The 27,721-nt window shown below is 40.4% G+C and overlaps 1 protein-coding gene and 2 long non-coding RNA genes across 3 annotated transcripts in view; 2 read left to right on the top strand and 1 right to left on the bottom strand.

Moving 5' to 3' along the window:
* Positions 1-27,721, bottom strand: part of LOC146502667 (uncharacterized) — a 264,594-nt gene that overhangs the window by 187,489 nt on the left and 49,384 nt on the right. The gene's annotated exons all lie outside the window — the stretch shown is intronic.
* On the top strand, positions 734-27,073 carry meis2b (Meis homeobox 2b). Its single transcript, XM_085133348.1, has 13 exons — positions 734-1,112; positions 1,340-1,554; positions 1,999-2,140; positions 2,292-2,342; positions 2,609-2,659; positions 2,756-2,902; positions 5,073-5,187; positions 10,790-10,929; positions 13,281-13,357; positions 14,109-14,167; positions 14,275-14,364; positions 15,362-15,458; positions 24,726-27,073. Exons 1-12 carry the CDS (start codon positions 1,101-1,103, stop codon positions 15,418-15,420), a joined length of 1,158 nt encoding a protein of 385 aa, XP_084989474.1. The 5' UTR covers positions 734-1,100; the 3' UTR covers positions 15,421-15,458; positions 24,726-27,073.
* Positions 14,373-14,986, top strand: LOC146502670 (uncharacterized). Its single transcript, XR_014869441.1, has 2 exons — positions 14,373-14,863; positions 14,915-14,986. It is a non-coding gene; the product is annotated as an uncharacterized LOC146502670 (long non-coding RNA).

The following is a 27,721-nucleotide window of genomic DNA, read 5'->3' as shown; positions in this document are numbered from 1 at the left end:
ATATTTATTTATTTATTTATTTATTTATTCTGCCTTCTCTACTTTGCTGCTACAACAATGTGAATTTCCCATCTCTGGGACTATCTCTCTCTCATCTCTCTCTTCTATTTTGACGGCTCTTCTGTGTCACTGATCGTTTCATCCGATGCAAAACAAACCTTGAAGCTGGTGGCGTGTCACCGGCTCAGCTTCCTCTCGCTTAACGCTTTAGGTGCTTGGTCTTCAAAATAAAAGCATGGAGACTAAACTTTGTGGCGATATATGCTGCAACTGATTTCGACATCTGAAAATTATCAAGTGCGGTCCATGTGTGTGGCCCTCAAATTTCCCATAGAACCGTCGTAGTGTACTTAGAACCAGCTATACACTTAGAACTACTTTCCTTGTTTGATATCGTGAGCAGCACTGAATTTATTTGACTCTGTCACGTTTAACAAAAAACAAAAAGAAAATACAGTTCCGTGTAAAAGGAAGTTCCATCTTAGGGATATTGTAAAAAAAAAATGCAGTAGCTGGAGGTTTGGGGTATGAACTACTGTCCAGTGGCAGTAAGTAACATTCTTTTCATTTCTTGTTTAATTTGAAGACTTAACTGATGTAGAAGATGAATAAGAAGAATAAGATGATATCTCTTAGTCCTTTCTCCTGCTCCTAAGGCGATGAATGAATGAATGTATTTCGTGGCGTTTTATTTCGAAATCAGTGACCCTATAAAAACGTTTAAAACCTCGCAGATTTCGCAGAAGGCTGGGGGCGGGTCCGTCAGCGCCGTGTTCTAAAGCGGAGTGGACCTGCGGACAGTGAGCGTGTTGGCGCGCAGAGGCGTGGGCACAGGGACGCAGTGAGACCAGAGATCGGCGAATCCCCGCGACAGGCACAGCAAAGCTGGGAACAGCATCACAGTCGCAGATCTGGCAAAGCGGCACCACGGGAACGTGTCAGTGTGCGCGAGGACGTGTGCCGTCTTACTCCCATTAACTCCGGACTCCATGCTACAAAAAAGGACACGGTTGCAGTTCCCTCGTGGATTCAAAAGTTTAAAACTTAACTAGTTATCCGCTCCAGGCTCCTGTGTACACGCGTGGTGACTGCGCACGGACATGGCGCAAAGGGTACGTCTAACGACCATTATTTCAATTGTTTGCACAATGACAGTCCACTTAATCACTAGTCACATTACATCCTTGAAAGAAACCTGAGGAACCTTTGAAAAACGTCATGAAGTTGCTATACTTATCAAAAAATATAAAATGTTTTTTTCATCATGAAATCATCAATGTCGAATTTGAAATTTTCCTCTTATGTTCGTGCACTGACGGAACTCTAACTTTCACTCCAGTATGATGAGCTGACTCATTACGGAGGCGCGATGGACGGAGTCCCCGGCTCCATGTACGGAGACCCGCACGCACCCCGGCCCCTACCGCAGCTCCACCACCTGAGTCACGGGGCTCCCCCACACCCGACACAGCACTACGGAGCCCACGCTCCGCACAACATCATGGGCAGCTCCGTCAGCGACGCACTCAAGAGAGACAAGGACCAAATCTACGGGTGCGGACACAGCAACAAACATTATTATTATTATTATTATTATTGTTATTATTATTATTATTATTATTATTATTATTATTATTATTATTATTATTATTATTATTATTATTATTATTATTATTATGTTTTATTAATGTGCAGATTTGTGTTATAGAAAAATGCGTAAGTTATTATTGTTTGTGTGCGATCAGCCTCTGAACAGTTTCATCTAAATTTCGGAAATTAAATATATTCAGTCAATGTACGTGTTGCAGCTCGTGTTGAGCTCGTTTTTGGGTATCTACAGGTAGTTGGCGGCGGACGGATGAAATCCTCTCTGTGTATTAACATATTTGATATTTCAGTGGCATTAAGGAGGAAGACATAAATATGCGTGACAGGGCCGAGCACTGGTTTGATGCTTCATGTGTAGGCCTCTGCGGCCTGTGCTCCTGTGTGTTGCAGCCACCCTTTATTCCCTCTGCTGGCTCTGGTGTTCGAAAAGTGCGAGCTGGCGACCTGCACGCCCCGAGAGCCCGGTGTGGCGGGAGGAGACGTCTGTTCCTCAGATTCCTTCAACGAAGACATCGCTGTGTTCGCAAAGCAGGTAGAACACACAAGCGAGAAACCAAGTGTCACCACTGCGCTCAGCACACGGCACTCTTCATGTCACCGTGATGGAGGGAACTTCTGAAAAGTGGAAATGGAATCAGGTCCACAGCATTTACTCACGTACTCGGTTTCCTTTTGCTCTGCAGATCCGCGCAGAGAAACCTCTGTTCTCGTCTAACCCAGAGCTGGATAACCTGGTGAGCTCACCTTTCATTCTCTGCTGTCCACGCGCAGTAGGGCGTTACAGAAGTGTCCGCCCGCGTCAAACGCGTAGCTGATGGTCGGCTATCACGTTATGAATTATTATTATTATTATTATTATTATTATTATTATTATTATTATTATTATTATTATTATTATTATTATTATTATTATTATTATTATTGGATGGGTGCTAATATTTTGAGGTTATAGAAAACAACCACAACGAAAGCATCAACAAAAAATGTTTGTGATTTTTAGATGATTCAAGCCATTCAAGTCCTCCGGTTTCATCTGCTGGAATTAGAAAAGGTAAAGATTCATTCTCACGTGGCTCAGTGAAAACAGGTTTTTAATCCAATATTTCAGTCTCGTGGTGTTCGCTAAATGTCAGCTTGGCCTCGGCAGGTCCATGAGCTTTGTGATAACTTCTGCCACCGCTACATCAGCTGCCTGAAAGGAAAGATGCCCATCGATCTGGTCATTGAGGAGAGAGACGTCTGCAAGTCGGACTTTGACGACCTTTCAGGATCCTCCACTAATCTCGCAGATCATGTGAGTCACTGTGTGGAAACCTTTTTTTTTTGGTCGTTATTTTATATATATATATATATATATATATATATATATATATATATATATATATATACACTCATTGCTCGTTATTGTTATGATCTCTTTAAACATATATATATATATCATAAAAATAATGAAAAACAGGACATAAAAGAAGCCCGTAACAGGTGCTGTTAAGGCAGCCTGACACATTGCAGTTCTATGGAAATGCTTGAAAGAAAGGATGATCAGATCCGGTGCTACGGCTGCAGGCGGCTTTGAACAGAAACGTTAGAGCGCAGGGCCTGTGCTGTGTGCCTCACACAGGACTTCCTATTTTTGTTCATTTACTAAGAAGTTCCGATTTTGAACTAATGTAGAGTTACATATAGCATGAGGATCTTAAAATGATGATGACTGAAGTTTTGACACAAAACAATTAGACTGGTAAAGTGTAGAATTAGAATGTAGAATTCCTTGGTTTACTAATGTTCCATTGTGGAGTTCATAGTTGCTGCAGATCAGATAAAAAAAAAATAATCTCAAATTGATGAATATTTATTTAAATAGATAAATAAAAGTATAATTTTTTCAAATGAATAATTTCAGTAAATATACAGAAGCTCTCAAGAAATGACGCTCACCACAATCAAGGAGGATAATGGTTAAACTGTGGTACAGCATGTCGTCCAACATCAGCTTTAGTGTGTCTTTTTTCTTTGGCTTTACTGGCTACATTTGTGTCAGAATCTCATTCTAATTTAATTAAATTTGAACCTTTTCAAATGTTCAAGATTTTTGAGGAAAACTGTTAAACAGTGCTCATATTTAAACACTGAGTGAGGGAAGAGACACACTTTCCAGAGTTCTGAATGAGAATCAGTGCAGAGGAGCACTGAAACTGATGTGGAATCTCATTTGTCAGCAGTCTGTATGCTATATTCATTATTTTGTCTATTTAGTTATTGTTTGGTAAATGATTTATTTGTTCATAAAAGAATTACATTAGGACATCCGGGAAATAGATATTTGATGTCGTGTATGGTTCTGTTGACGCTGCTTCAGTGATGTCAAACCTTCAGCATGAGCAACGACGCCGCTAAACTGAGAGAACATTTAAAGTCGAATGAAATGAAATGAGATGATCTGAATAAAAACAGGAAATTTCTACTCATTCAGTAGTTTGCAGTTTCATGAATGCATGCAGCTGTGTCATCTTAAAACGAACCCCAGTCCAAAAGTTACGTCTCTAAATATATATATTTAATGCAACTGTTTCCAATATTCAAGTGTGAGGAAGCACTTTGATTTTACCGATCCTTCTGAACGATATATGGACCTCAACTCAGTTTTACCTTCCAAGAACCTGAAGGACATGTGTTTATTAGCTGCCACTGCACAACTGACAAGTGAATATGGTGTTGTAATATCCCATTACTTATTTACAGCGCGTGCTGGGTTGGAGAAGACAAAGCCTGTATACTTTTTCATAAGTGCCTCATGTGCTCTGCAGTTGGTCAGTGTATAAATGATGGATGTAGCAGGACAGGACAGTGTGAGACACAGAGAAACTGTACAAGACTGTTTTTTCCTGTGTGAATGAACACAACACTATATACTAGGCTCCGTTCCTGTTACCAGATGTTCTTCATTAGCTTGATGAACATGAAAACACATGTCACCTCTTTTGAGTAGCTGTGTGTACCAAGGAGATGTAATTATTGCATGGCTGGGTATGAAAAGAGGCTCCAGCATTGAGAGCCTTATTCACACTGCGCCATTGTCCCAGTGCTTCTTCTTGTCATCTGCTGAGCTCTTCATCTGATCACCATTTGCCAAACAGCTGACGCAGAGAGTGAAGAGGGTTTAGGCTAAAGTCTGAGTGGCAGGCCAGTGAGCCCAATAAATGCACGTTTCTCCCCAACTCTGGTCACAGAAACAGTCGGGACACGGCAGGATCCACATGCTGCAGGGTTACTAAACTGTTGCTGTTGTACTTTCTGCTCAAACCTTCCTCATGGACAAACTGGTATTGTCACATTACTTGTCTTTGTGCCTTTGCTTAACTGCATAATGGAACTCATACTGGACTTTACTGGACATTCCTTTTGTCTTTACCCTCCTCTTTCTTCCCTGCTTCATTTCCTTGTACCTGTCCACGACCTCTCAGAACCCAGCGTCCTGGAGAGACATGGATGATTCCCATTCCACTCCCTCTGTGGGTACTCCAGGACCATCCAGTGGGGGACACGTTTCCCAGAGCGGAGACAACACCAGCGAACTTGGTAAGAGCGCCTTCAGGCCTTCATAACAAAGGTTTGACTTTGTTATGACCTCACTCTTATGCATGGGCCCAGCTGATTGGTGATTCTGGGGGAGCATTTCAAGAAAGATAACACTCTTAGTTTATCTAATCACTTTAGCTTAATTGCATTGATTTATAAAACAGATGATTTAAGTTCATGGAAGCCTGCTCTAAGACAGTGCCCAATTTATAAAACACATACAGCAAATACACATATGTGTATTTACTCCCAGTTTTCTATATAAAAGGATATAACTATTAAGTCATATTGCCACAAGCATCCTCACGCGCTCTGCCTGTGGACCTTTTGGCTACCAGTATTTAGGTATGCAGGCATATCACTTAGCAATTTGTCTTTTTAATGTCCAGTTTAACCAAGAAATCAAAGCCTGACTATTTTTATATCAGCAAAATGATGACTTAATAATTCTTCCCGAATTGATTTCTGTCACAGTAAGTTTTCAAACATTATTCAGACTCATAAATTGTTCCTGTTTAGAATATAACTATTAAGGATTTGTGAGAATGGCAATAATGGTTTTGTTCTGGTTTGGTCTGCTTTCTCTGTTTAACAAACATACACAGAATATATTTTATGCATCCTTTACACTTTCTAAAGCATACATTTTCAAGAAATAATATTGTTTGTTTGCACATTGATACCTCTGTATTCTAGTAATCTTTTTCTTTAGTTCATTATGAATTGCTCTAGTAAGCACATATGCTGGTTGTCCCTCACATCAGTTGTAGTTGATAAAGAAAACTGAGTTCACTGCTATTATTGCCTGCTTCTGTCTCCCCGTGCTTGTGTCCAGCCCCGCTCTATCTTTTGTCACTCTGTGTCCTGCCTGTGGTTTCTGTTTGGAGGCTGAAACAGATTTATGACTTGTTATTTATGACTTTTAAGAGACTTTCCACCTTTTGCTCATCAGGTAGTAGTGAGCAGAGCATCGAAGAGAACAATGGGAAACTTAGATTCGATTATAAGAACATGGGAAAGTGAATAAGACTCTTACTTTGATTATACACACAGCAGTTTACGATCTTCACTTCTACATTTCAACTAAAATGCAGTAAGAGAGCGGTTTTGGTAAATCTTAATTGACACTTTAATGATCCAGAAGTTGGGTGCGGAGGTGAGCTGAGGAAGTCCATAGTCTAAATAGCCTTATGAATAGTTTCTTTCCTTTTGGCTGTTGTTTAAACAACAGCAGGGAAAACCCAAGGTCCACGCCCTTTGACCTGGTAGAGAATGGATAGTGGATGGGGGTGCAGAATGCCCCTTCATAGAGATGAAAGGACAGACTGTTTTCTGTATAAGGAAGAAAAGAAAAGATCCTGCTTCTCTAACCTGAAGAACACACAACCTTAAAGGAACAAAATCATACTAAACTCAGTCAGAGCAGGCGGATGATCTTCACTGAGTTATAATATTGTAGTTATATGGGAATCGGTCCAGTCCAATAAAGACTGATTAATGTTGTGAATTGAGTATTTGGTATTTGGCAATGCAAATCTTGCAAGAGCTTCTATTTTCTCACTGTAGAACTTAGTGTTGTGTATATTTTTAAACCCCAGTTTCTGTCTTTGTCTATATCGCCTCCAAATCTCCTCATTATTAACATTTTCTTTGCAGTAGTTTTACATTTGAAACAAACAAGGGTGTGGTTTGTAATATACATCGAACATTAGTGGTTCTGTTTTCTTTTCTCGAGTCGGTGATCCTAACCAAATCACCAGACGCACTATTTAAGCTCGGTAGCAGCACTTGGCATCAGTGCAGAAGTTGTAGCTGTAGCAGAGGGAAAAAGGAGAGTGTGAATGGATGGATCAATATTTCTTAGCATTCAACCAAGATCACAGGTATTCCACATGCTTCATCAAGGGCTTTGGAGCAAAGTAAACATACAGTACAGTCTGGAAAGAAGCAACTGGGGAAATATCAGCACCACTTAATCTTATTTATTCATTATTCAACAGTTTCTGAATGTTGTTAGACAGCAAATTTCATATTATGTCATCATAAGCTTGTTCTGTACGGGAGTTTTTAACGATGGCTTTGCTGACGTTTTTGTCCAAGATGTCCATCAATCAGTCTCTGCTGTTCATTATTGATTATTGGTTCATATATACATCAGTATATAAATCAGTCACAGTTTGACTACAGAAGAAATGAGATCAAACATAGTTTCAACAACAGTGACATTTGTTCAGAAGCACACATGGTGAAAGAGACTCTACAAACTGGCAGAATTATTTAAAAACATTCCTATCAGGAAGTGATTATGGTATCGTCGTCATTAGCCAAGCTTCTGTGGTCTGATGAAACCCACAGAAAAAAGAAATCCACTGTGACTGGGGAATACTGAAGTGGTTTGGTGGTACTGGTAGCCTCGTACATAACTGCCTGCTCCTCTGTAACCTCCCACTCTGTGGTCATTGCCTTGTAAGCTGTGTGATATGCAGAGAAGGCTGTGTTTGATAGCTCAACCGCTTGGGTTGACCACAGTTAAAAGGACCGTGCTCTCCCAGGAGTGTGGAGGGGGAGAAGGTGTCCATTCAAATAAAACAAAAGGCAGTGGGAGAAGCTAGAAAATCTCCTCACTCTTGCTGAGAAGTGGAATGTGAGGGACAGTTGTACTTTTTGAGGTGCTGATATGTTAGTGACACCTCCCTTCAGCATCTATCTTACAAGTTATTTATTTTAAAAAATATCACATTTTTGTATTTTATTGCCTGTAAGTGTGCATGTTTTACTTCAGTTTGCACAGACTGCTTACAAAAATGTTATTCAAAATTTTTGTTGTAATTAGCTTGAGGTCACACGTGAAATTATGCTCTAACTGGTCAGGAGCCACGTGTTCACATAGACACAAACAATGTGCTCATTTGTTAACAACGAATTTTGAGCCTATAATGGCTGAAACAAAGTGTATATCTGTCACTGGATTTTGCAGTTTGAAGTTTTCAATGCTGTGGAGAAGCCATTTTTATTTTTGCTAACCTGTTTAAGTAAAACAGCGGATGACGAGAGCATAATTTATAGTTATACTATAGTTACTGCAAACACACACATCCTCTGTAAATCCTGCTTATCTTAAATTGTCTCTGTACCTCAATCATAGGTGAAAAACATGATTTTTCACCTATGATATCATCAATCACTCAAAAAGTGGATTCATATATATATATTTATATATGGAAAGAAAGAATAAATAGCTCTCACTGCCACACATACTATGAAAGCTTCCTGCTGTCAAACAGATGCTCCTCCGTATCAGAGTTTCTAACTGTCATGTGTTCACTTTCTGTGTTGGAAGTCTTCCCGGCTGCTCCATTCTATGCTCTGTCTCATGTGTAATAATGGGAGGAGTCTTGGGGTGTCAGTGATGATGAATCAGGATCCTGCTGAGCTCATTAGGTAGCCCACGCTGGCTTTGCATCAGTGATGCTGCTGGGGGGGTGCGACAATCAGTTCTGCTAGCTGCTTCTCACTTACCAACATGTCCAGTGGGGAGATTAATATAAAATCATTTAAATATCTAGATGTTATTTTTTGGTTTGTTTTTTTCTAAAAACATTTCACTGCTTTTTAAAAATTATTATTTTCCTTTAAACATATAATAAATATCACATTTACTGTGGGTCACGCCATTTATGTACCAGACCAGATGAGCAGCCAAAAGGCTGTCTGACTGTTTGGTTTTCAGAGTGGTCAGTAGAACCAGATCTATCTATCGAGTACGCTGAGGGGTGTAAAAAAAAAGAAAAAAGGAAGACTTGTGTTGATATCTCAGGATGCTATTTTTTGTGTGTGTTTTTCTTCACCCCGGGGCAATACTCCACTCATCCCTGCGGTATCTTCCCCCCTCCTTGTACCCCCTCGTGTGTCACGCGTGCAGACACTGGAAGGCAGACTTAACTAGGGAGGGGGAGTAGAGATGAAAAAGGGTGGGAGCAGAGGGGCATGGGAGACTTGCACGGGCATATGACTTTGAGACTGCACTGTCACACACTGGTTAGATTGGCTGAGTTGCCGGAGAACAGTCAGAAGCGATTAGTGTAGCAGAGGATATGCCCTGCGGCTTTTCCCTCTCTGGAGCAGAAGAAAGGAGAGGAGAGGAGAGGAGCAGACCAGTGATGAGGATGAGGGGTGGAGAGGGAACAGTGTGCCTCCCTTTGATACAATTAAGCTGAGCAAGACCTTTTCTCTCTGTCTTTCTTACACAGCTATCGTTTTAGTGGAGATTTGAATATTCTTTGGGTTCAGTTTCTCTGGCCACTATATGTCAGTGTCGGTGCGTATGTAGTTAATTAGAATGATTAGGTCAGTCTGAATCTAATGTGCTCGTGTTACATTCTTCAAAAGTTGAAGTAAGAATACAATTTTATGCTGGTTAATTATCATCATGTTGAAGTTAGCAGTGACAGCAGCTGGACAAACAAACAGGAAGACAGCAGCAGGGGACGGAAGCAGCAGGAACGCTATCCTGTCTGTGACTTACAGCTGGTGGACACCATCCGTAAAACTCCCACAGCCCCTGGAGCCTGACCCTGGAACAGGGCTTTTTAGTGTCAATATTCATTAGCTGAAATATTTATGCATGAATATGGCTCATATAGGCACATTTGATTGATGCATCTCTAAAAACAAAAAGACATACTAGGGCATTTCTTAAGAAAAGTAGGGTTCCTGTCTCGCCTCAGGGGAGGAGTCTCTCAGATGCATTATTCACATACCCTCCAGGCAGGCTTTCAAGGCTTCTCTGCCCCGAGGGCAAGAAAAATAACCACCACTGTTAAAAGTAAATCATCTCGCATGATGCACAATTAATGTCAGAGAAGGAGAGAGACCAGAGTGCCCCTTGTGTTGCAAGTTGGAGTGAGTTAGCTTGTGGGAGCGGAAATCTCAGCTTAAAGGAAGCCTCCTGCTTTGACCCGCGCCAGCTTCCTGCTGAAATCAAACAGAGATGCTGCTAATAGCAGGATCCAGAGCAGGAATGATGCTGTGATGCAGACAGCCTGATACTTGTATTGTTGATGAAGGGTGGGGGAGGGGGAGTGTGTGTGTTGGATGGTCATACTGAACTGCAAGGTGAAGGATTCACGCTCTAACAACCCATCTACCCACACCCCCTCGTTCTGCCTTAGTCGCCCATACAGACACATCGCTGTGACTTTAAACACACTGGGTTCATACTTCATTTACAAGCTAGGCTTTCTGTTTTTGTTTGTCCCCACTTTTACTTCAGTCCTGCTTCAAACAGAGGTCACACACACATAAGAGTACATAGAACACAGTCTGACTGCATTTTGAACATTCATTATCTCATGTCAGCCGCACAGCTCCTGCAGTCATTACCTCATGTCAAAGCCGTGGCTCACATTGAATTAATAACTCTTGGTTTTACTGAGCTCCTACGCTACAAACTCCTCTTCATTATCCAGTGGCCGGGAAGTAAAGCAGAGGTGAGACAAAGAAATTTGTACTGCCGTGCCATAAAGGAGAACGTGGCTCTATAGAGAGATCGGGCCACGTTAAAGCTTCCTTATAATATGACTCCTTTTGTTTCTGATTGCAGGTGACGGCCTTGACAACAGCTTGGCATCACCAGGCACGGGAGATGAGGATGACCAAGACAAGAAGAGACAGAAGAAACGAGGCATCTTCCCCAAAGTGGCGACAAACATAATGAGAGCGTGGCTATTCCAGCACCTTACAGTAAGCGAACAGAGCCTCATTCAGACAAGCCACATCTAGCTGTGGCTTTTTATACAACTGCAACATTTTCTCATCTTCTCTGTAATAGAAGCCCTACAATGTGCACGAGGACAGAATGCAATGTCGTCCAGCTAAGGCCGCGTCATCAGGAAAAAGTTGTTTGAAATGAGTCCTCACTGCTTTTCTGTGTTTTCCAAATGCATCTTGAAACCATGTTCATCTTTGTTCCATTGCAAGAGAACGGAGCAAAGAGGAACTTGTGACTAAAGGTCCCTTTTTTGAAATAGCAGTCCAGGCATTTTCTTCAGAAATCATCATCAGAAGCCTTTCATTCAAAAGAAGCTCAGCTCTGTAGAGATGTTGAGCACATCCAACAAGGACAGCATCACGTTTTATCCAATGATCACAGCCTCCTCACCTTTTCTACCTCTTATACTCTTAGATGTGCTGTAACCCCTCACTTGTTTAGTTTGTAAAAGGCCCACACAGGTCCTGGACTTGGAGTAATCCCTTCCTTTCCAAAGCCCACCTTTAGATTCTGTAGATAAAGACAAGGATAGTTGAATTATCCCCTCTGTGTTCCCATCTCCTTTCAGGCCTAATTTGTTAAGCACAAGTATTTGCCATGGCAGGATGTGTCTATGAAAAGTGTGCAAGGGGACTTTGGCCCCTCAAAGGCCTTTTGCAACACCCAAGCGCTCAAGCATTCATCACTTGTTGAGGGTGTGAAAGGAGCGGGATTATGTTTTGTCAGACATTACAGTGTGAGGCCTGTGGTTAGATGTCTGTGGGGGCAGTGGGGATGTTTCTATCCATCAGTAGCTGTCCCCTCCTGCTTTTGTTATCTCTTCTTAAAGCTCTTAAAGGTTTTGCGAGAGTGCTGTATAAAAAGCAGCAGTGCAAGGATTTAATTCAGTAGATTATCCGTTACCTGCTTATTAGCAGAACGATATCTATTGGTTTCCATGCAAACCTTTATCTCTCTACATTCAAAGATTGGTGTCAGAGTTTGTAGAGCAAACTTTCATAAGTGTTCATAAGTGTCAGCTGAAAAGATGTTCTCTCACCTTGAATTTAAGCACTTGTTTGCATGTAACACCCATGAATGGGGTTACATGGAGGTAGAGCAGGAAGGTTGGTGGTTCAATCCCCGTCTACTCCAGTTTGCATGCCAAATATCCTCGGGGAGGTTTCTAACCCCAAGTTGCTCCATCGGAGTGTAAATGTGTGAATGGCTTTGAGTACTGAGTAGAAAGGTGCTGTATAAAAAACATTCTGTTTGCTGTTTACTAATCATTTACAGCATCTTTCTTGGAGTGAATTTCAAAGAGAAAAAGTCATTCTCAGTGTGGCCATTTGTACTGGAGAAAAAGCTGAGAAAATGAGTTAAGTTATCTAACATTGAATCCAAAGCAATATTATCTGAAGTACATTATGTTACTTCTTTCAGAGTATTTTAAATGCTACTCTTCTGCCAGCTGGGCAAAAAGCATCCTCAGTACATAGACTGTGTGTGTGTGTTTTTTTATTATTATTACAAGTGTGTGACTATCCACCATCACACACTTGATTTCACAAAGCTAACTGTGCATTTTCCCCTCTGGTTATTTAAACTGGTGTCTTTCTTCCTCTCTGTGCATCTGTCGTGATATTTGGAGACCTACTGTACAAATGCTTGTGTGTGTATTTGTAATGTATATGGTTGTGTTTAAGCTTGTAAGTATAGGAGTGTGTCTTTGTGGACGTCTGAGAATGTAAATGTAATAATATACAGTGCTGTGAAAAAGTGTTTGCGCCCTTCCTGATTTCTTGTTAATATTTTGTGTATGTTTGTGTTTGATGACCTAAAATATTTAAGCGTGACAAACATACAAAAAAAAAAAAAGGAAATCAGCATGTGTGTGTGCTTGCACTGACTTTCCCTGAAAAGTAGTTTAAAGCTCATCCTTCAATGATGACTGCGGGAGATGGTCTGACAACAGCAGAATGGAGACTGGCCCACGACCCTGCTTTGAGTAGACAGGTCACCTCTGTCTGCCATCTGCCACCCTTCTCCCAGAGTCTCACACACACGCAAACACAGAGTTTGCAAAGGGACTGGGGCCAAAGGAAAAGAGGTTGAATCAAGACAGGGAGGGTTGGGGAGTGGCCTGGCCTTACTGGGTCCCAAATAAAAGCTACCATTGTATACCATCCAATAATTTTATATACCACCCGGTTAATGCTAAATGCTGTGGCACAAAGCCCCATGCTTTAGTGTAAAATGTTTGGGTCCCAAAACAGGACCAAGTTGTGTGTTTGCAGAGTTGATTTGTCTTATCTATTAGTCTATCTTCCTTTTTTGCTAATAGCACCCATACCCATCAGAGGAACAGAAAAAGCAGCTAGCACAGGACACAGGTCTCACCATTCTTCAAGTGAACAACTGGTAAGTCAAACCAGATAAGTAAGCATCTTCATATGATCGACATTTGATTTACATATCTAGTCACTTGATTGCAGTTGTTGCTTTGTGCAGTGCAGAATATACATAAAACCTGACTTTTGCTGCTGAAAATGCCCAAATTACCTATATTTAACACATAAGTAACGCTTATGAGTTAAATACAGGTAATTTTAATACTTATAATAAGTATTATCATTACTGAATGAACAGGTGGCACAGGGTGGTGCAGTGGTTAGCGCTGTCCTGTCACAGCTACTGGTCTGAACCCAAATCAATACATGTGTAGGCTGTGTTACTTTCTCAAAGTGATTTTTTTCCCTAAATTATTCTAATAAGGAAAAAACAGGCTTTTGGTCAGGTCCCTGGAGACACACGGAAAGGTTCCAAATTACAATGAAAGTGTTCATAAATACTGACTACCCTAGGTGACAAAACACTTTGTCTTCTTCATTTTTGATAATTACAAGAGGGATGGCATTTTAAGAGTATGTGTTTTTACAGAGAATGCACTTAATTTCTGTGCAAAGTTATCAGAAATCTCTGTGTACTAACACCACTGGGAAAGAAACTAACTGTAATTTCTTTTTTTTTAAAAAGTCAAAAAAAGTATTATTTCACGTCAGGGTTTTTTTTTTCTTTTTTTGGATCATGTATCTGTTCTCTAGGATCAAGAATATTGAACTTAATAAAAAGTCTTTAAGTATTTTCATTGTTACTGATCTTTGTTTTCCAGGTTTATCAATGCAAGGAGGAGAATAGTCCAGCCTATGATTGACCAGTCGAACAGAGCAGGTTCAGTGTTCACTATACTGCTAATAGTTCCTTTCCTTCAATATGAATTGGGGTCGAAATTTAACCTCAAGTTAACCAATAGTCTTATTTCTCATCTTCTCTCACAGTAAGTCAGGGTACAGCTTACAGTCCAGATGGCCAGCCAATGGGAGGCTTTGTTCTTGATGGGCAGCAGCACATGAATCTTCGACCTGGTGGTGAGTAATCGCTCAAAAATGTATTTAAAAAAAATCATGACGGACAAAATCAGTGTAACAGGTTTCATCTTGTCCTCGTGAGTTTCTATGGTCAAGTAAAGTAAACCTTGTTATTTGTCCTTATCTTAATGAAAATGAGGGCATGGTTAAATGCAGCCCCAGTGGACAGAAAATAAGAGTATGTGGGTCAGGCCAGTGCGTAGGTCGAGAAAGTCCATTTGCATGCGTATAAGTGTATTTTTATACATTTACAGAGAGACATATAAGTAATACTGAACATAATACAAAAACGTGGGGCGATCGTAGCTCAAGAGTTGGGAGTTCGCCTTGTAATCGGAGGGTTGCCGGTTCGACCCCCGGCTTGGACAGTCTCGGTCGTTGTGTCCTTGGGCAAGACACTTCACCCGTTGCCTACTGGTGGTGGTCGGAGGGCCCGGTGGCGCCAGTGTTCGGCAGCCTCGCCTCTGTCAGTGCGCCCCAGGGTGGCTGTGGCTACAATGTAGCTTGCCATCACCAGTGTGTGAATGGGTGGATGACTGGTTGTGTAAAGCGCTTTGGGGTCCTTAGGGACTAGTAAAGCGCTATACAAATACAGGCCATTTACCATTTACCAAGAAGGACAGGATAAAGATATAAAGTGACACAAACCAGGTTTTATATGTTAGGAAGTGGCAACAACCATAGAGGAACATGTCTATATTATCTATGTCTATAGTCTTCATTGAAAATGCAAAAAAGAACCAAAAGTCAAAGAAGAGGCATATATAATAAATGCAACATTTGATTCAGAACACCCCCACTTTATGAGTGAAACCTATCATTAAACAAGTAAATATAAAAGTAGTTATGTTGTGTATTTTTACTCAAGAAAGGTTGATGCTGAACTTAAAAGTCCTTTATGAATATTTTGAAAAATTCCATTGGTTTCTGTGATACTGTGCAGGACTGTTCTGTCTCGTGTTGGTGGTTCTTAACAGTGTATTTACTTTACTTGCAGGGCCGATGGGTAGCATGGGTATGAATATGGGGATGGATGGGCAGTGGCACTACATGTAAATTCACTCCACTGAGGCAAGCCTGAACAGCAGGGTGAAGTAAGAAGTAAAGTCTTTGTCACTTTTCATTTTGTTTCATCCCAGAAAAGCAATTTTGAACTCTTGAACTCACTTCTCCTTATCTCTTATTACTTGGTCTTCCACTTCAATTTGTTTACAGTCTAACATAGACACAGGAAGGTCTTTTAATTGTCATGGTAATGCCAGCGTTAGGTATCTCAGCATGAACTTATGGAATTAGAGATTTTCAGTTATTCTTTTACAAATAGATATGAAACTGAAATAAGAAAGAATGTCAGTATCTTCTTAATGGTTTCACAAATGACATCCTTTTGTTCATGCATTGCACGAGGCTTTAGGATTGGTGCTGTGTCAGACTCCTTTCTTCTTTTATTAAAACTATTATTTACATATAAACTATATTATTTTTGTAGATGATTATTTCAGTCAGTCCAGATTTTAAAAATTCGTGGTCAGTCAGACCATCTTTCAAAATAAAAGTTTTTTTTTCTCAGTAAACAGTCATTGTGGGGGAAACAGATTCACACTCCATTTTAAATCTAACTTCAACCACTTTCTCTCTCCCTCTCCACCCCCAACCCGCCAGTTTTGTCCTCATTCTCTTCTCCCGCTGCAATCTGATTAAGAATCGGGTAATGCTCCCCCCTCTGTCTCCCCCTCCACCCTCTATCAGCTTCTCACCTCTGCTGACAGTTCTCAAATCAAGACATATCGCCTGCCGGAGGCACCAACCACAGAGAATTTTATTTAACACCCACTCTCCTCTGCTCAATGAGCCATGCTGTAATGACACTTACCTTGATTAATAGAGCTTTTTATATGTAAATAGGAGCTGCATTTGCTCATTTTTTTAGCAGGGTGATTTTTTTTTTTTTTTTTGCCAGTGCAGCCCTCTCTTCCCTGTCTAATAATTCCAGGGCTCTGTTAATGAAGTTCACAAGGCTTATTTTAAAACATACATCTACATAGAAACATTGAGTGCTCTGAATCAGTGCTATCTGTATATTTTTGTAAGGTATTTAATTTAACTATTTCTCCGTGAATGATCACTGACTGTCTAGCTTATCCTGATCTCTGGTGAGTGCATATGCTGATAGTGGCAGTAAATCTCTTCCAGACTGCATCAAGAAAGAGAGCTATGTTTGGAGTAATATGAGGGTTTTTCCACGCACAATAAAGCCTGAACCATAACATTTAGCCATTACAGAACAGATGACTGAATCTACACAATTTTATACTCCTCTGTTGTGCACTCTTTTTTGATTGGTCCACCATATGCTATGTTATGTACTGCACATGTCAGTTTTAAACTAATAGCAATTTTTGTTGGATTAAAACAGAAACACTCTTTGAGGTAATGTTTGAATTTACAGAATCAGTTTAGTTTAAAGCTACTCAGGCAACAGTTTAGTCAGTTAGATGTATTGTGTCACAGCAGACAAAATATTAAAACCCAAAACAAAATAGCTTCAGTTCATTAAAATATTAAGCAAAACAGCTCAACAATGCAAAAATGAAAAAATAAGGGACTAATTTTAGTAGGAAAAAAATCGATTCAGTTTATGTATATAGCACAAATCACACTGTGCTTAAGGACCTTGAGGCAACAAAGTGAAATAATGCAAGAGTCCAATCAGCTAAATAATTATAATACAAAATATAATCAAAAATAAACACAAGTATTGTGGTAGGCTTAAATGGAATAGACTCCAACCGTACCAACAAACACGCACACACACATTCTGATGACTGTATCAGGTATAACTTCAGTATCTTCCTAAATGACACTTTGACATGTGGATTGCTGTTCCACATGTTCCCCTCAACCTCCTGAACCACAACTGTTTATGAAGTGGTAACGATGATTTGTGCTTGTAACAGCAGAGCTGAAACAAATGCTCAATAAAGTGTTCGGCTGCATGTCTAGTCAGTTGTGTATAGTGCTATCCAAGTCCATTTAATCACAAACTTCATCATAGCCACCAGGGGAATCCAAGCAGTGCATATCTTCAGATTGAATCCAAAATGATTTCAAACGACAAAAACAAAATAGAGTTCCTTCAGAAATATGGATTCATTCTCACAGCTAGCAGTTCAACAGTGTTACATGAAACATATTAGTCCGCTATAATGTGTGACATTTCCCTGCACATTTACTCCTTAGTACGAAAGAGGATTAGGGCCACTGGAAAAAAAAAGTTGGCACGTCTTTTTTTTCTTCTTTTCCAGAATTCTGAGAAAAAAAGTCAGGATTCTAACTTTTTTCTTAGAATCCTGACTTTTTTCATCAGAATTATTTTATCCCAGAATTCTGAGATTAAAGTCAGAATTCTGTTCCAAGATTTTCTATTTATGGATAATAGCTCTCACCATGGTTTGCTAGAATCTCAGAGCTGTAGAAATTATTTTGTAACTCTTTTTAGACTGATAAATGTCGGTGGTTTTGTGTGTCATCTGTTTCTTTAGATCATAAAAGATTTTTGAGATCTTTTACCCTGCTTCACTTTGTCAGACAGGTTCTATTTAAATGACTTATTGATCCAACAGGTCTGTCAGTACTCAACCCTGGTGCAGCTAGTGAAACTTGAGCTTTCCAGAAATTGCTGGTTAATCTTTGTGACAAGGGGGTTTTAATTGTTTTTTCCCCTAAATAAATGAAATAATTTTTTTAAATTGTATTTTGCATTTACTTAAGTATCTATCTGTAACATTAAAATGTGTTTGATGATCTGAAACATGTATGACAAATATGCAAAACAACAACATTTTTTTCACATTACTTTATTTTATGAATTCACTCCTCTAGCTGGCAAAGCCCATCCTCAGTAGCTCCTTGAGGGTTGAAGGCCTTACTTCAATCTTACTAAAAAGCAAAAACCTAAAACAAAACACAAGTAGACTTGTAAAACCTGACAAGACTTGGAAAAGAAAAGTAGCTACTATCCCTCAGGACAATTGAGAACAAGATAAGCTAAGTTTGTCAGGTCATTAAGTGTTGTGGAAATGGAAGCTGCTGTGTTACAAAGCACACGCCAGAAAACATAAAAGAAATTGACCTGCACTGCCTTTGCCACCAAACCCTTCGACCGCACAGAGGCTGTAAATGACTTTCATAATAAAAGCTGAAAAGCATCAGTAGCAGTTTTTTTTTCTGGCACTTGTAAAATATGACAGTTTCTTTGATATATATTATTCACTATCATGTGGCTATCTCACTAGCTCACTACTACTATTGTGACTACTACTGTGTGAACAGGATGCCTATCAGTGGTTTGGCCTTTCATAATAAAATTCTCTTGAATGCTAAAAGACAAGACAGAACAAAAGCCACGCTGTGGAAGAGAGCCAGAAATAAGTAATGATTCAAGACGGAGAGGTGTATAAACACATACTGAGTGAGAAAGGTGACTGAAGAAGAAATACTCAATTCATCATAGAAATCCACCTGCAGCCTACACCTATTGGAGAAAAATGATCTGAATTTCCGGAGCGGGACCACGCCTCCAAACACGGCCCTTCCAGTTCTTATATTATATATGACCCCCAAGTTCTACAAGCTGGTTGTTCCCGTTTTCGTGAGAACACTGTTCGTTCTTGCTCTTTCGAGAAGATCTTTAACACAGCTTATCTCACAAGAGTAACATAATTTTGCTCACCCTTCCATTTGCTTACAATTGCCCTCTTGTCCATCACCACATCAGACGAAGAACTACACAGCTCAACCCAAACACTCTGAACGTCATGGCGGTGCTTCAGAGTAACCGAACGCCGCTGACACCTGCCGTCCCAGGAAACTTTCTAGCAGTTTTCTTGCCAGCCAACAATCCGGTCTGCTACATTGATCCATCCAGTCATTTTCTCTCCGCTAGATCCAGTTATGAAGTAACTCCGGCCGCTCGCCACCTCTGTGAAATTCAGCAAAGTCACCCACCAGCAAGTGGTGAGTTAGCCAAAAAGCCAACGGATGCCAGTGCTGGACCCAGAAGCCATGCCGTTCCCACGCCATTCCCGTAAGGTCTCCCGAATAGACTTCCTTTAAGGATTCAGACTGATTCTTTCTCAGTCTTTCAATTCAACCAACCCTTCCAAAACTGCTTACTGTCACCTTCGTTTCAGAAATTGGCACAGTAGTTATCGCTGCCTTACCCAAAGTAAATTAACCAACCGGGCATCCCCTCTCCATCTTCTACTCCAAGACAAGCTCACGAGCCGTCAAGCCCTTACCACAAGTCTCAAAATCCCGGCATGTGTCACTGTCAGGGCTTCTGTACAGAGTCTAGCCACATCGCTACCCGATCGAGAGTTCCCCTCATTCATCTATCAAGGTCTTTCATTGTCCGAAATTTTCTTTGATCTCTTATCCCACCATTCCTTCCCGATTTTTTTGAGCTCATCCGCTCCACTCTATGGAATCCTCAACAACCTTATTGAGGCCCTGGGCTGCTTATCTGCGCTATGCCTACCAGTGATGTTACTGCAGAGGTCTTTGACCTTCATACCACACAGTATGAATAGTTATTATTACTGTTATTAGATATTATTATCACAGTTATTACTGCTTCTCTTACAAGATGCCTTCATTGGGGATCTGCCAGGCCCAGGAGCCACCACCAGTCCCCTCCGAGGCCTTCCCCAAACAGGCACAAGACTCGGAGACTAGCTGGGTTGATCAGAAAGCCTCCCTCCACCTTCATCACCTTCACTAGCTGTTTCCATGATTCATTTTAAGGAAAAAGGACTGTGCTGTTTCGTGTTTAAGCCATTTGCCTTTATTTACTAAACAAACGCTGTCAAAAATGAGGATATGGGCCTAGCAGGGAATTGTAGCATACCTAAGGGAGGATTCAGGGTCACCTGATCCAGCCCTAATTATATTTTTTAGCAAAAAGGAGTGTTTTAAGCCTAATCTTAAAAGTTGTGGTATCTGTGTCACATCTGCTGAGGTCTACAAACAAACAAAAGTGAGGGAAGAATGAGATAGAACTAACAAAACCTAAACTGGGAGAAGCTAAACACAAAAGCTTCTTAACATATGGCATAGAAACTGAACATTTAACAGTGTTTCCTGAAAACCCTCTCCTGTCTGATCATTTCTTGATAACATTTACATTTACAATAATTGATTACGCAGCAGTGGAGAGTGGACTTTATCAAAGTAGATGTCTTTCTGAAAGCGCTGTAACTAAGTTTAAGAATATAATCCAGCCACTGTTATCATCGTCAATGCCCTGTACCAACACAGAGCAGAGCAGCTATCTGAACGCTACCCCAACAGAGGTCGATTATCTTGTTAATAATTTCACCTCCTCACTACGTACGACTCTGGATACTGTAGCTCCAGTGAAAACTAAGGTCTCTAATCAGAAGTACCTGACCCCGTGGTATAATTCTCAAACACGTACCCTAAAGCAGATGACTCGTAATCTGGAGAGGAAATGGCGTGTCACAAATTTAGAGGATCATCATTTAGCCTGGAGAAATAGTTTGTTGCTTTATAAGAAAGCCCTCCGCAAAGCCAGAACAGCTTACTACTCATCACTGATTGAAGAAAATAAGAACAACCCCAAGTTTTCATTTCAGCACTGTAGCCAGGCTGACAAAAAGTCAGAGCTCTGTTGAGCCAACCATCCCTTTAACGTTAACTAGTGATGACTTCATGAACTTCTTCACAAATAAAATTTTTATCATTAGAGAAAAAATTACCAATAATCATCCCACAGATGTAATATTATCTACAGCTACTCTTAGTTCCATTGATGTTAAGTTAGACTCTCTTTTTCCAATCGATCTTTCTGAGTTAACTTCAATAATTACTTCCTCCAAACCATCAACGTGTCTTTTAGACCCCATTCCTACAAAACTGCTCAAAGAAGTCCTGCCATTGATTAATTCTTCGATCTTATATATGATCAACCTATCTCTAATAATCGGCTATGTACCACAGGCCTTCAAGGTGGCTGCAGTTAAACCTTTACTCAAAAAGCCATCTCTAGACCCAGCAGTCTTAGCTAATTATAGGCCAATCTCCAACCTTCCTTTCATATCAAAAATCCTTGAAAGAGTAGTTGTCAAACAGCTAACAGATCATCTGCAGAGGAATGGTTTATTTGAAGAGTTTCAGTCAGGTTTCAGAGTTCATCACAGCACAGAAACAGCTTTATTGAAGGTTACAAATGATCTTCTTATGGCCTCTGACAGTGGACTCATCTCTGTGCTTGTCCTTCTTGACCTTAGTGCAGCATTCGATACTGTTGACCATAATATCCTATTAGAGCGATTAGAACATGCTGTAGGTATTACAGGTATTGCACTGCAGTGGTTTGTATCATATCTATCTAATAGACTCCAATTTGTGCATGTAAATGGAGAGTCCTCTTCACACACTGAGGTTAATTATGGAGTTCCACAGGGTTCAGTGCTAGGACCAATTCTGTTTACATTATACATGCTTCCCCTAGGCAGCATCATTAGAAGACATAGCATACATTTTCACTGCTATGCAGATGACACCCAGCTCTATCTGTCCATGAAGCCAGATAACACACACCAATTAGTTAAACTGCAGGAATGTCTTAAAGACATAAAGACTTGGATGGCCACTAACTTTCTGCTTCTTAACTCAGATAAAACTGAGGTCATTGTACTCGGCGCTGAAAAGCTTAGAAATATGGTATCTAACCAGATTCTTACTCTGGATGGCATTACCTTGGCCTCCAGTAACACTGTGAGGAACCTTGGAGTCATTTTTGACCAGGATATGTCCTTCAACGCACATATTAAACAAATATGTAAGACTGCGTTCTTCCATTTGCGCAACATCTCTAAAATTAGAAATATCCTGTCTCAGAGTGACGCTGAAAAACTAGTTCATGCATTTATTACTTCCAGGCTGGACTACTGCAATTCATTATTATCAGGATGTCCAAAAAACTCACTGAAAAGCCTTCAGCTAATCCAAAATGCTGCAGCAAGAGTACTGACAGGGACTAGAAAGAGAGAGCATATTTCTCCTGTTTTGGCTTCCCTTCATTGGCTTCCTGTTAAATCCAGAATTGAATTCAAAATCCTGCTCCTCACATACAAGGTCTTAAATAATCAGGCCCCATCTTATCTTAATGACCTTGTAGTACCATATCACCCTATTAGAGCACTTCGCTCTCGCTCTGCAGGCCTACTTGTTGTTCCTAGAGTATTTAAAAGTAGAATGGGAGGGAGAGCCTTCAGTTTTCAGGCCCCTCTTCTGTGGAACCAGCTTCCAGTTTGGATTCAGGAGACAGACACTATCTCTACTTTTAAGATTAGGCTTAAAACCTTCCTTTCTGCTAAAGCATATAGTTAGGGCTGGACCAGGTGACCCTGAATCCTCCCTTAGTTATGCTGCAATAGATGTAGGCTGCCGGGGGATTCCCATGATGCATTGAGTTTTTCCTTTCCAGTCACCTTTCTCACTCACTATGTATTAACAGACCTCTCTGTATTGAATCGTATCTGTTATTAATCTCTGTCTCTCTTCCACAGCATGTCTTTATCCTGTCTTCCTTCTCTCACCCCAACCGGTCGCAGCAGATGGCCGCCCCTCCCTGAGCCTGGTTCTGCCGGAGGTTTCTTCCTGTTAAAAGGGAGTTTTTCCTTCCCACTGTCGCCAAAGTGCTTGCTCATAGGGGGTCATATGATTGTTGGGCTTTTCTCTGTATCTATGAAGCGCCTTGAGGCGACATTTGTTGTGATTTGGCGCTATATAAATAAAATTGAATTGAATTGAATTGAAAAGCATGAGATGCATAGAAAAATAACACAAGAACCTGAAAAATGAAACCTGGGTCTTGGGGAAACATGAGGGAAGACAAGCAGATGGACCAACAACAGACAGAGGAGAACAGAGGACTAAAAACACACTGATAATGAGGGGATGGGAAACAGGAGGGAAACACAGCTGTGGCTTATCAGAAGAAATGGGATAGGGAGCAAGCAAAACTGAACACACTAAACACAAGACTATCGATGGACTATCATAATAAAACAGGAAACATGCTGAGACACAGACGCGACACTGGAACCGGGGAACAGAACATAATTAACTTGACATGATACATGGACCACAGAGGAGTAGCAAAACCTAAGAAGTAGAAACCACAAAATATAAAAAGAGAATAACTAAAGAAGAAAGAAATACAAATGACTAAACCATGAACAACACAAAATCGAAGAATATTCAAAAACCAGAATCCAAACCGGAAGCTGGTTCCATAGAAGAGGGGTCTGAAAACTGAAGGCTCTGCCTCCCATCCTACTTTTAAATACTCTAGGAACCACAAGTAAGCCTGCAGTCTGAGTGCACTAATGGGGTGATATGGTACAGCAATGTCAATAGAATAAGATGGGGCCTGATCATTTAAGACCTTGTATGTGAGGAGCAGGATTTTAATGCAATTATGGGAGCCAATGAAGGGAAGCCAATATTGGAGAAATCTGCTCTCTCTTTCTAGTCCCTGTCAGAACTCTTGCTGCAGTATTTTGGATTAACTGAAGGCTTTACAGGGAGTTTTTAGGACATCCTGACAATAATGAATTACAGTCCAGCCTAGAAGTAATAAATGCATCAACTAGTTTTTCAGCATCACTCTGAGACGGGATATTTCTAATTTCTAATTGGTATTGAAAGTAGCTGTACATAATGTTACATCTGTGAGATGATTATGAGTAACTTTTCCTCTAATGGTTAAAATTTTATTTGTGAAGAAGTTCATGAAGTCATTACTGGTTAATGTTAAAGGGAATGGTTGGCTCAACAGTGCTCTGACTTTTGTCAGCCTGGCTATAGTGCCAAAGAGAAACCTAGGGTTGTTCTTATTTTCTTCAATCAGTGATGAGTAGTAAGATGTTCTAGCTTTACGGAGGGCTTTCTTATAAAGCAACAAACTATTTCTCCAGGCTAAATGATGATCTTCTAAATTTGTGATATGGCATTTCCTCTCCAGCTTACGAGTTATCTGCTTTAAGATGCATGTTTAAAAATTATACCGGGGAGTCAAGTAATTTTGATTTGAGGATCTCTGTTTCACAGAAGCTACAGCATCCAGAGTCATACGTAGTGATGAGGTAAAATTATCAACAAGATAATCATCCTCTGTTGGAGTAGTGTTCAGGTAGCTGCTCTGCTCTGTGTTGGTACAGGGCATTGAAGATGATAACAGAGATTGAATTATATCTTTAAACTTAGACAGGACATGTTGTGGGTCAGTGGGTCAGAGCAGCTGTGGACTCATCTCCTTTCTTTGTGTCCAGGCCTTCATGGTTGGCTCAGGGATCTCCTTCTGGCTGCACAAATCAGTTGACAAGTCACACTTCTGACCGTACATCTACCTGACAGTACCACTCCCACGTCCTGCGTGCGCCTGTGGAGGATCACCACGGAAACGTGTCATCAACTCAGCCCACAGATTTTCGATGTGAGCTGAGGAGCTTTGCGTCTGCACAGGAAATTAGAAGAGCAATGACTATAGAGAGGAAGAACCAAACATATCCTCTGTTTCATTTGAAATTATTTATTTATTTTTCTACAAAGACAGACTTCTTTGTTTTTCCTGTCCACCCTCCCCAACACACACACCCCTACCTTTTGACCACCTCTTTAAAAAAAAAAACTGTACAACGAAAAGCACACACACACACACCACACACACACACACACCTTGATGAGAAAAAACCCATATGTTTCTAAAACGATGGGAAGCGATGCTGTAGAGATTTGTGCTCTTTGTTTGGCTCTTTCAGTCCATATTCGTGCTTGTGATCGGTTAGACGTTAGACTGCAGCTCTTCTCACTGACACGTTTTGTAGCCAAGCTAAAAGCAAGATTTTGTAAGAAAACTGTGTGATTGTTTGTTTCTGCATTTCTTTCTTCTGTTTGACATCTCACAGTTTTTAGACTCCTGGATGGAAGGATCTGGATGAGGGAATATGAGATGATGGTTGTAAGTTGAATTCCTGACAATGTTTAAAATCATTTTGTAGCACCAAATCACGGACAACAAATCTGCACTAAAAGTAAATAAAGACTTTACGGAGGAAAGCAAAAAACGAGCACGGAGCAGACCTTAGTGTTTTACTTGAACAGCGGGCCTAAGGAGAAAGCAGCTGAGGCCGCAGCAGCGGTTCGTGGAGCAGGTCACGTATGTGTGGTTCGATACGAGACGAAATTGCAGTTGTCTCGTATTATTCGATTGATGGCGGCAGAGATGATGGATGGGCGATTTCAAGAAAATCTGAAACAAGGCGGAAGCTCCAGCTTTCACTCCAATATGACTACTGTGGCTGCTGCTCTGGGTGTATGTGTGTGTGTGATAACACTCATTATTAGCAGGACAACATCATTAAATTAAGCACATATGGAATAATAAATAAATACATTAATGCAGCGAACAGCTCGTTTATCACTGTCAGCCTGCACCGATTATCTGCGCTTTGTACCGAAGAGCAGCAAACTCTTAATACATGTTTAATAAATGCTAAAAAAAAAAACTCGATCCATTATTATTATTATTATTATTATTATTATTATTATTATTATTATTAGCTATCTGTTGTTGTAGCACTAGTAAAATACCTACGGCCAATTTCAATTTCAAATACCCCCATACATGTGTTTGAACCGTGGGAGGGAGAGCCCGGAGAGACCCACGCAAAACGGGGACAACAAACCCCACACAGAAAGGCTGCAGACTGGATTAAAAACCCAGGACCTTCTTGTCGTGATGCGACTATGCTAACCACCAAATAAAGAAGGAAACATATCGTCTTTTAACTGTGGCTTTAATTATCAGTCGCCCCGCCGGTAACAGAGTTACATGTGAAGTGCCAGGCCTCTGTTTCGATCTGTTCACATTTATATACACAACACCTAAGCAAGAAAATGGAAAAGGACAAATGGTTTATTTTTAGTATTTACTGTTGTTTAACAATTAACACGTATCGCTTATTTCATCATCTTATTGTATTTCCGTGTGTGTTCAGTTAATATTTTAATACTACCAGAAACGAAAGGTGCAAAACTGCATTTAAAGGCCTCACAGTGGCAAATTGTAGCCAACTACACTGAAAGAAAAAAAGTTTAAAGAATGTCGCAGGAAGCGATTTTGTGCGTGTTCTTTTCCAGGCCGAGGAGCTCCGCTGTAACGGGCCTAATTCGTGCATCTCTGCCGACTATGCTGAACATTAATGCGTTTTGAAGGCTGTCGGAAACGAAGGCAAATCTATTTGAAATATGGGTCAGAGCTCGAGCAGAAAGCTGTATCACATGATGCACGAGCTTTGCCTTTTCCTCATAAAAGCAAAGCGCCGAAGCCGTCGAAGAACAAACCTTTAATATTATAGGTCGAAATAACGGCAAACCTACGGAACTCGCAGTGGCTATGAGTTAGATAAAATATTTACCGTGCATATAGTGAAGCACTATATAAATGTTCTTTGAGCCCAATTATGTGTTCATTTCTGTAAGATGGCTAATAAATTCAATTGTATTTAAATTGCGCCAAATCAGAAGAACAGCTGTCAGGGCGAAACAAAACACTGAAAAAAAATGTCTTTGTATTTTTCTTACTCAGTTGAGGCAACAGTAACAAGAGTCTTTATTTTTTTTAAAAAATATTTAAACAACCCTACAATATTAAAATAGAGGCCTCAACTAAATTGTTGAAATTCTGTTAGTGCTAAAACTCCGAATACATAACCAGATAAGAGAAAATAAAATAAAATTCTTGGACTAAAACTCTTAAAACTTCACAGCAAAAGCTGTAATCCTTCCTCAAGAGAACCACCTGAAACATTAAGTGTTGGGGCTTTAGAATCCTTATATTTGTGGGAGGCACAAAACACTGTTGGTGTACATTCAAGTCAAGAAACATATTGTATTTCTGGGATTAACACCTTTACAAACAATTATGACATAATTAGCACCATTCCAGCTTGTCACATGGCAAATGTCTGCACTTGTGCTGACACACATTTGATAGTGGTTGTGAGGGTCTGGCATGTACCAATGTGTCTAGAGGAGGATGAGGGTTGGTCAGTTCTAGATGCTGTCATGTTGATTTGCTTCAAATTGTGGTTCACTGCAATCAAATCCTTTTAAGAGATATTGGTTTCTTGCTCAATAGGACATAGTCTCCCTTACAGACAATTTAGCTGTATTTGGTGCACAGGTCAAAGATGTATCCAAACATTGATAAGTGGAAGGATGGACAGATATATCTTGACCATGCTGGCATCTTGTACATGTGTAC

The sequence above is a fragment of the Neolamprologus multifasciatus genome, chromosome 15 (genome assembly GCF_963576455.1).
Source record: "Neolamprologus multifasciatus chromosome 15, fNeoMul1.2, whole genome shotgun sequence".
Lineage (NCBI taxonomy): Eukaryota > Metazoa > Chordata > Actinopteri > Cichliformes > Cichlidae > Neolamprologus > Neolamprologus multifasciatus.
This window is presented reverse-complemented; position numbering and strand designations above follow the sequence as displayed.

Coding starts and splice junctions, on each gene's coding strand:
- meis2b (XM_085133348.1), top strand. Junction 2,343..2,608: donor ACCCAGAGCTGGATAACCTG/GTGAGCTCACCT, acceptor TGTGATTTTTAG/ATGATTCAAGCCATTCAAGT. Junction 14,168..14,274: donor TGACCAGTCGAACAGAGCAG/GTTCAGTGTTCA, acceptor CTTCTCTCACAG/TAAGTCAGGGTACAGCTTAC.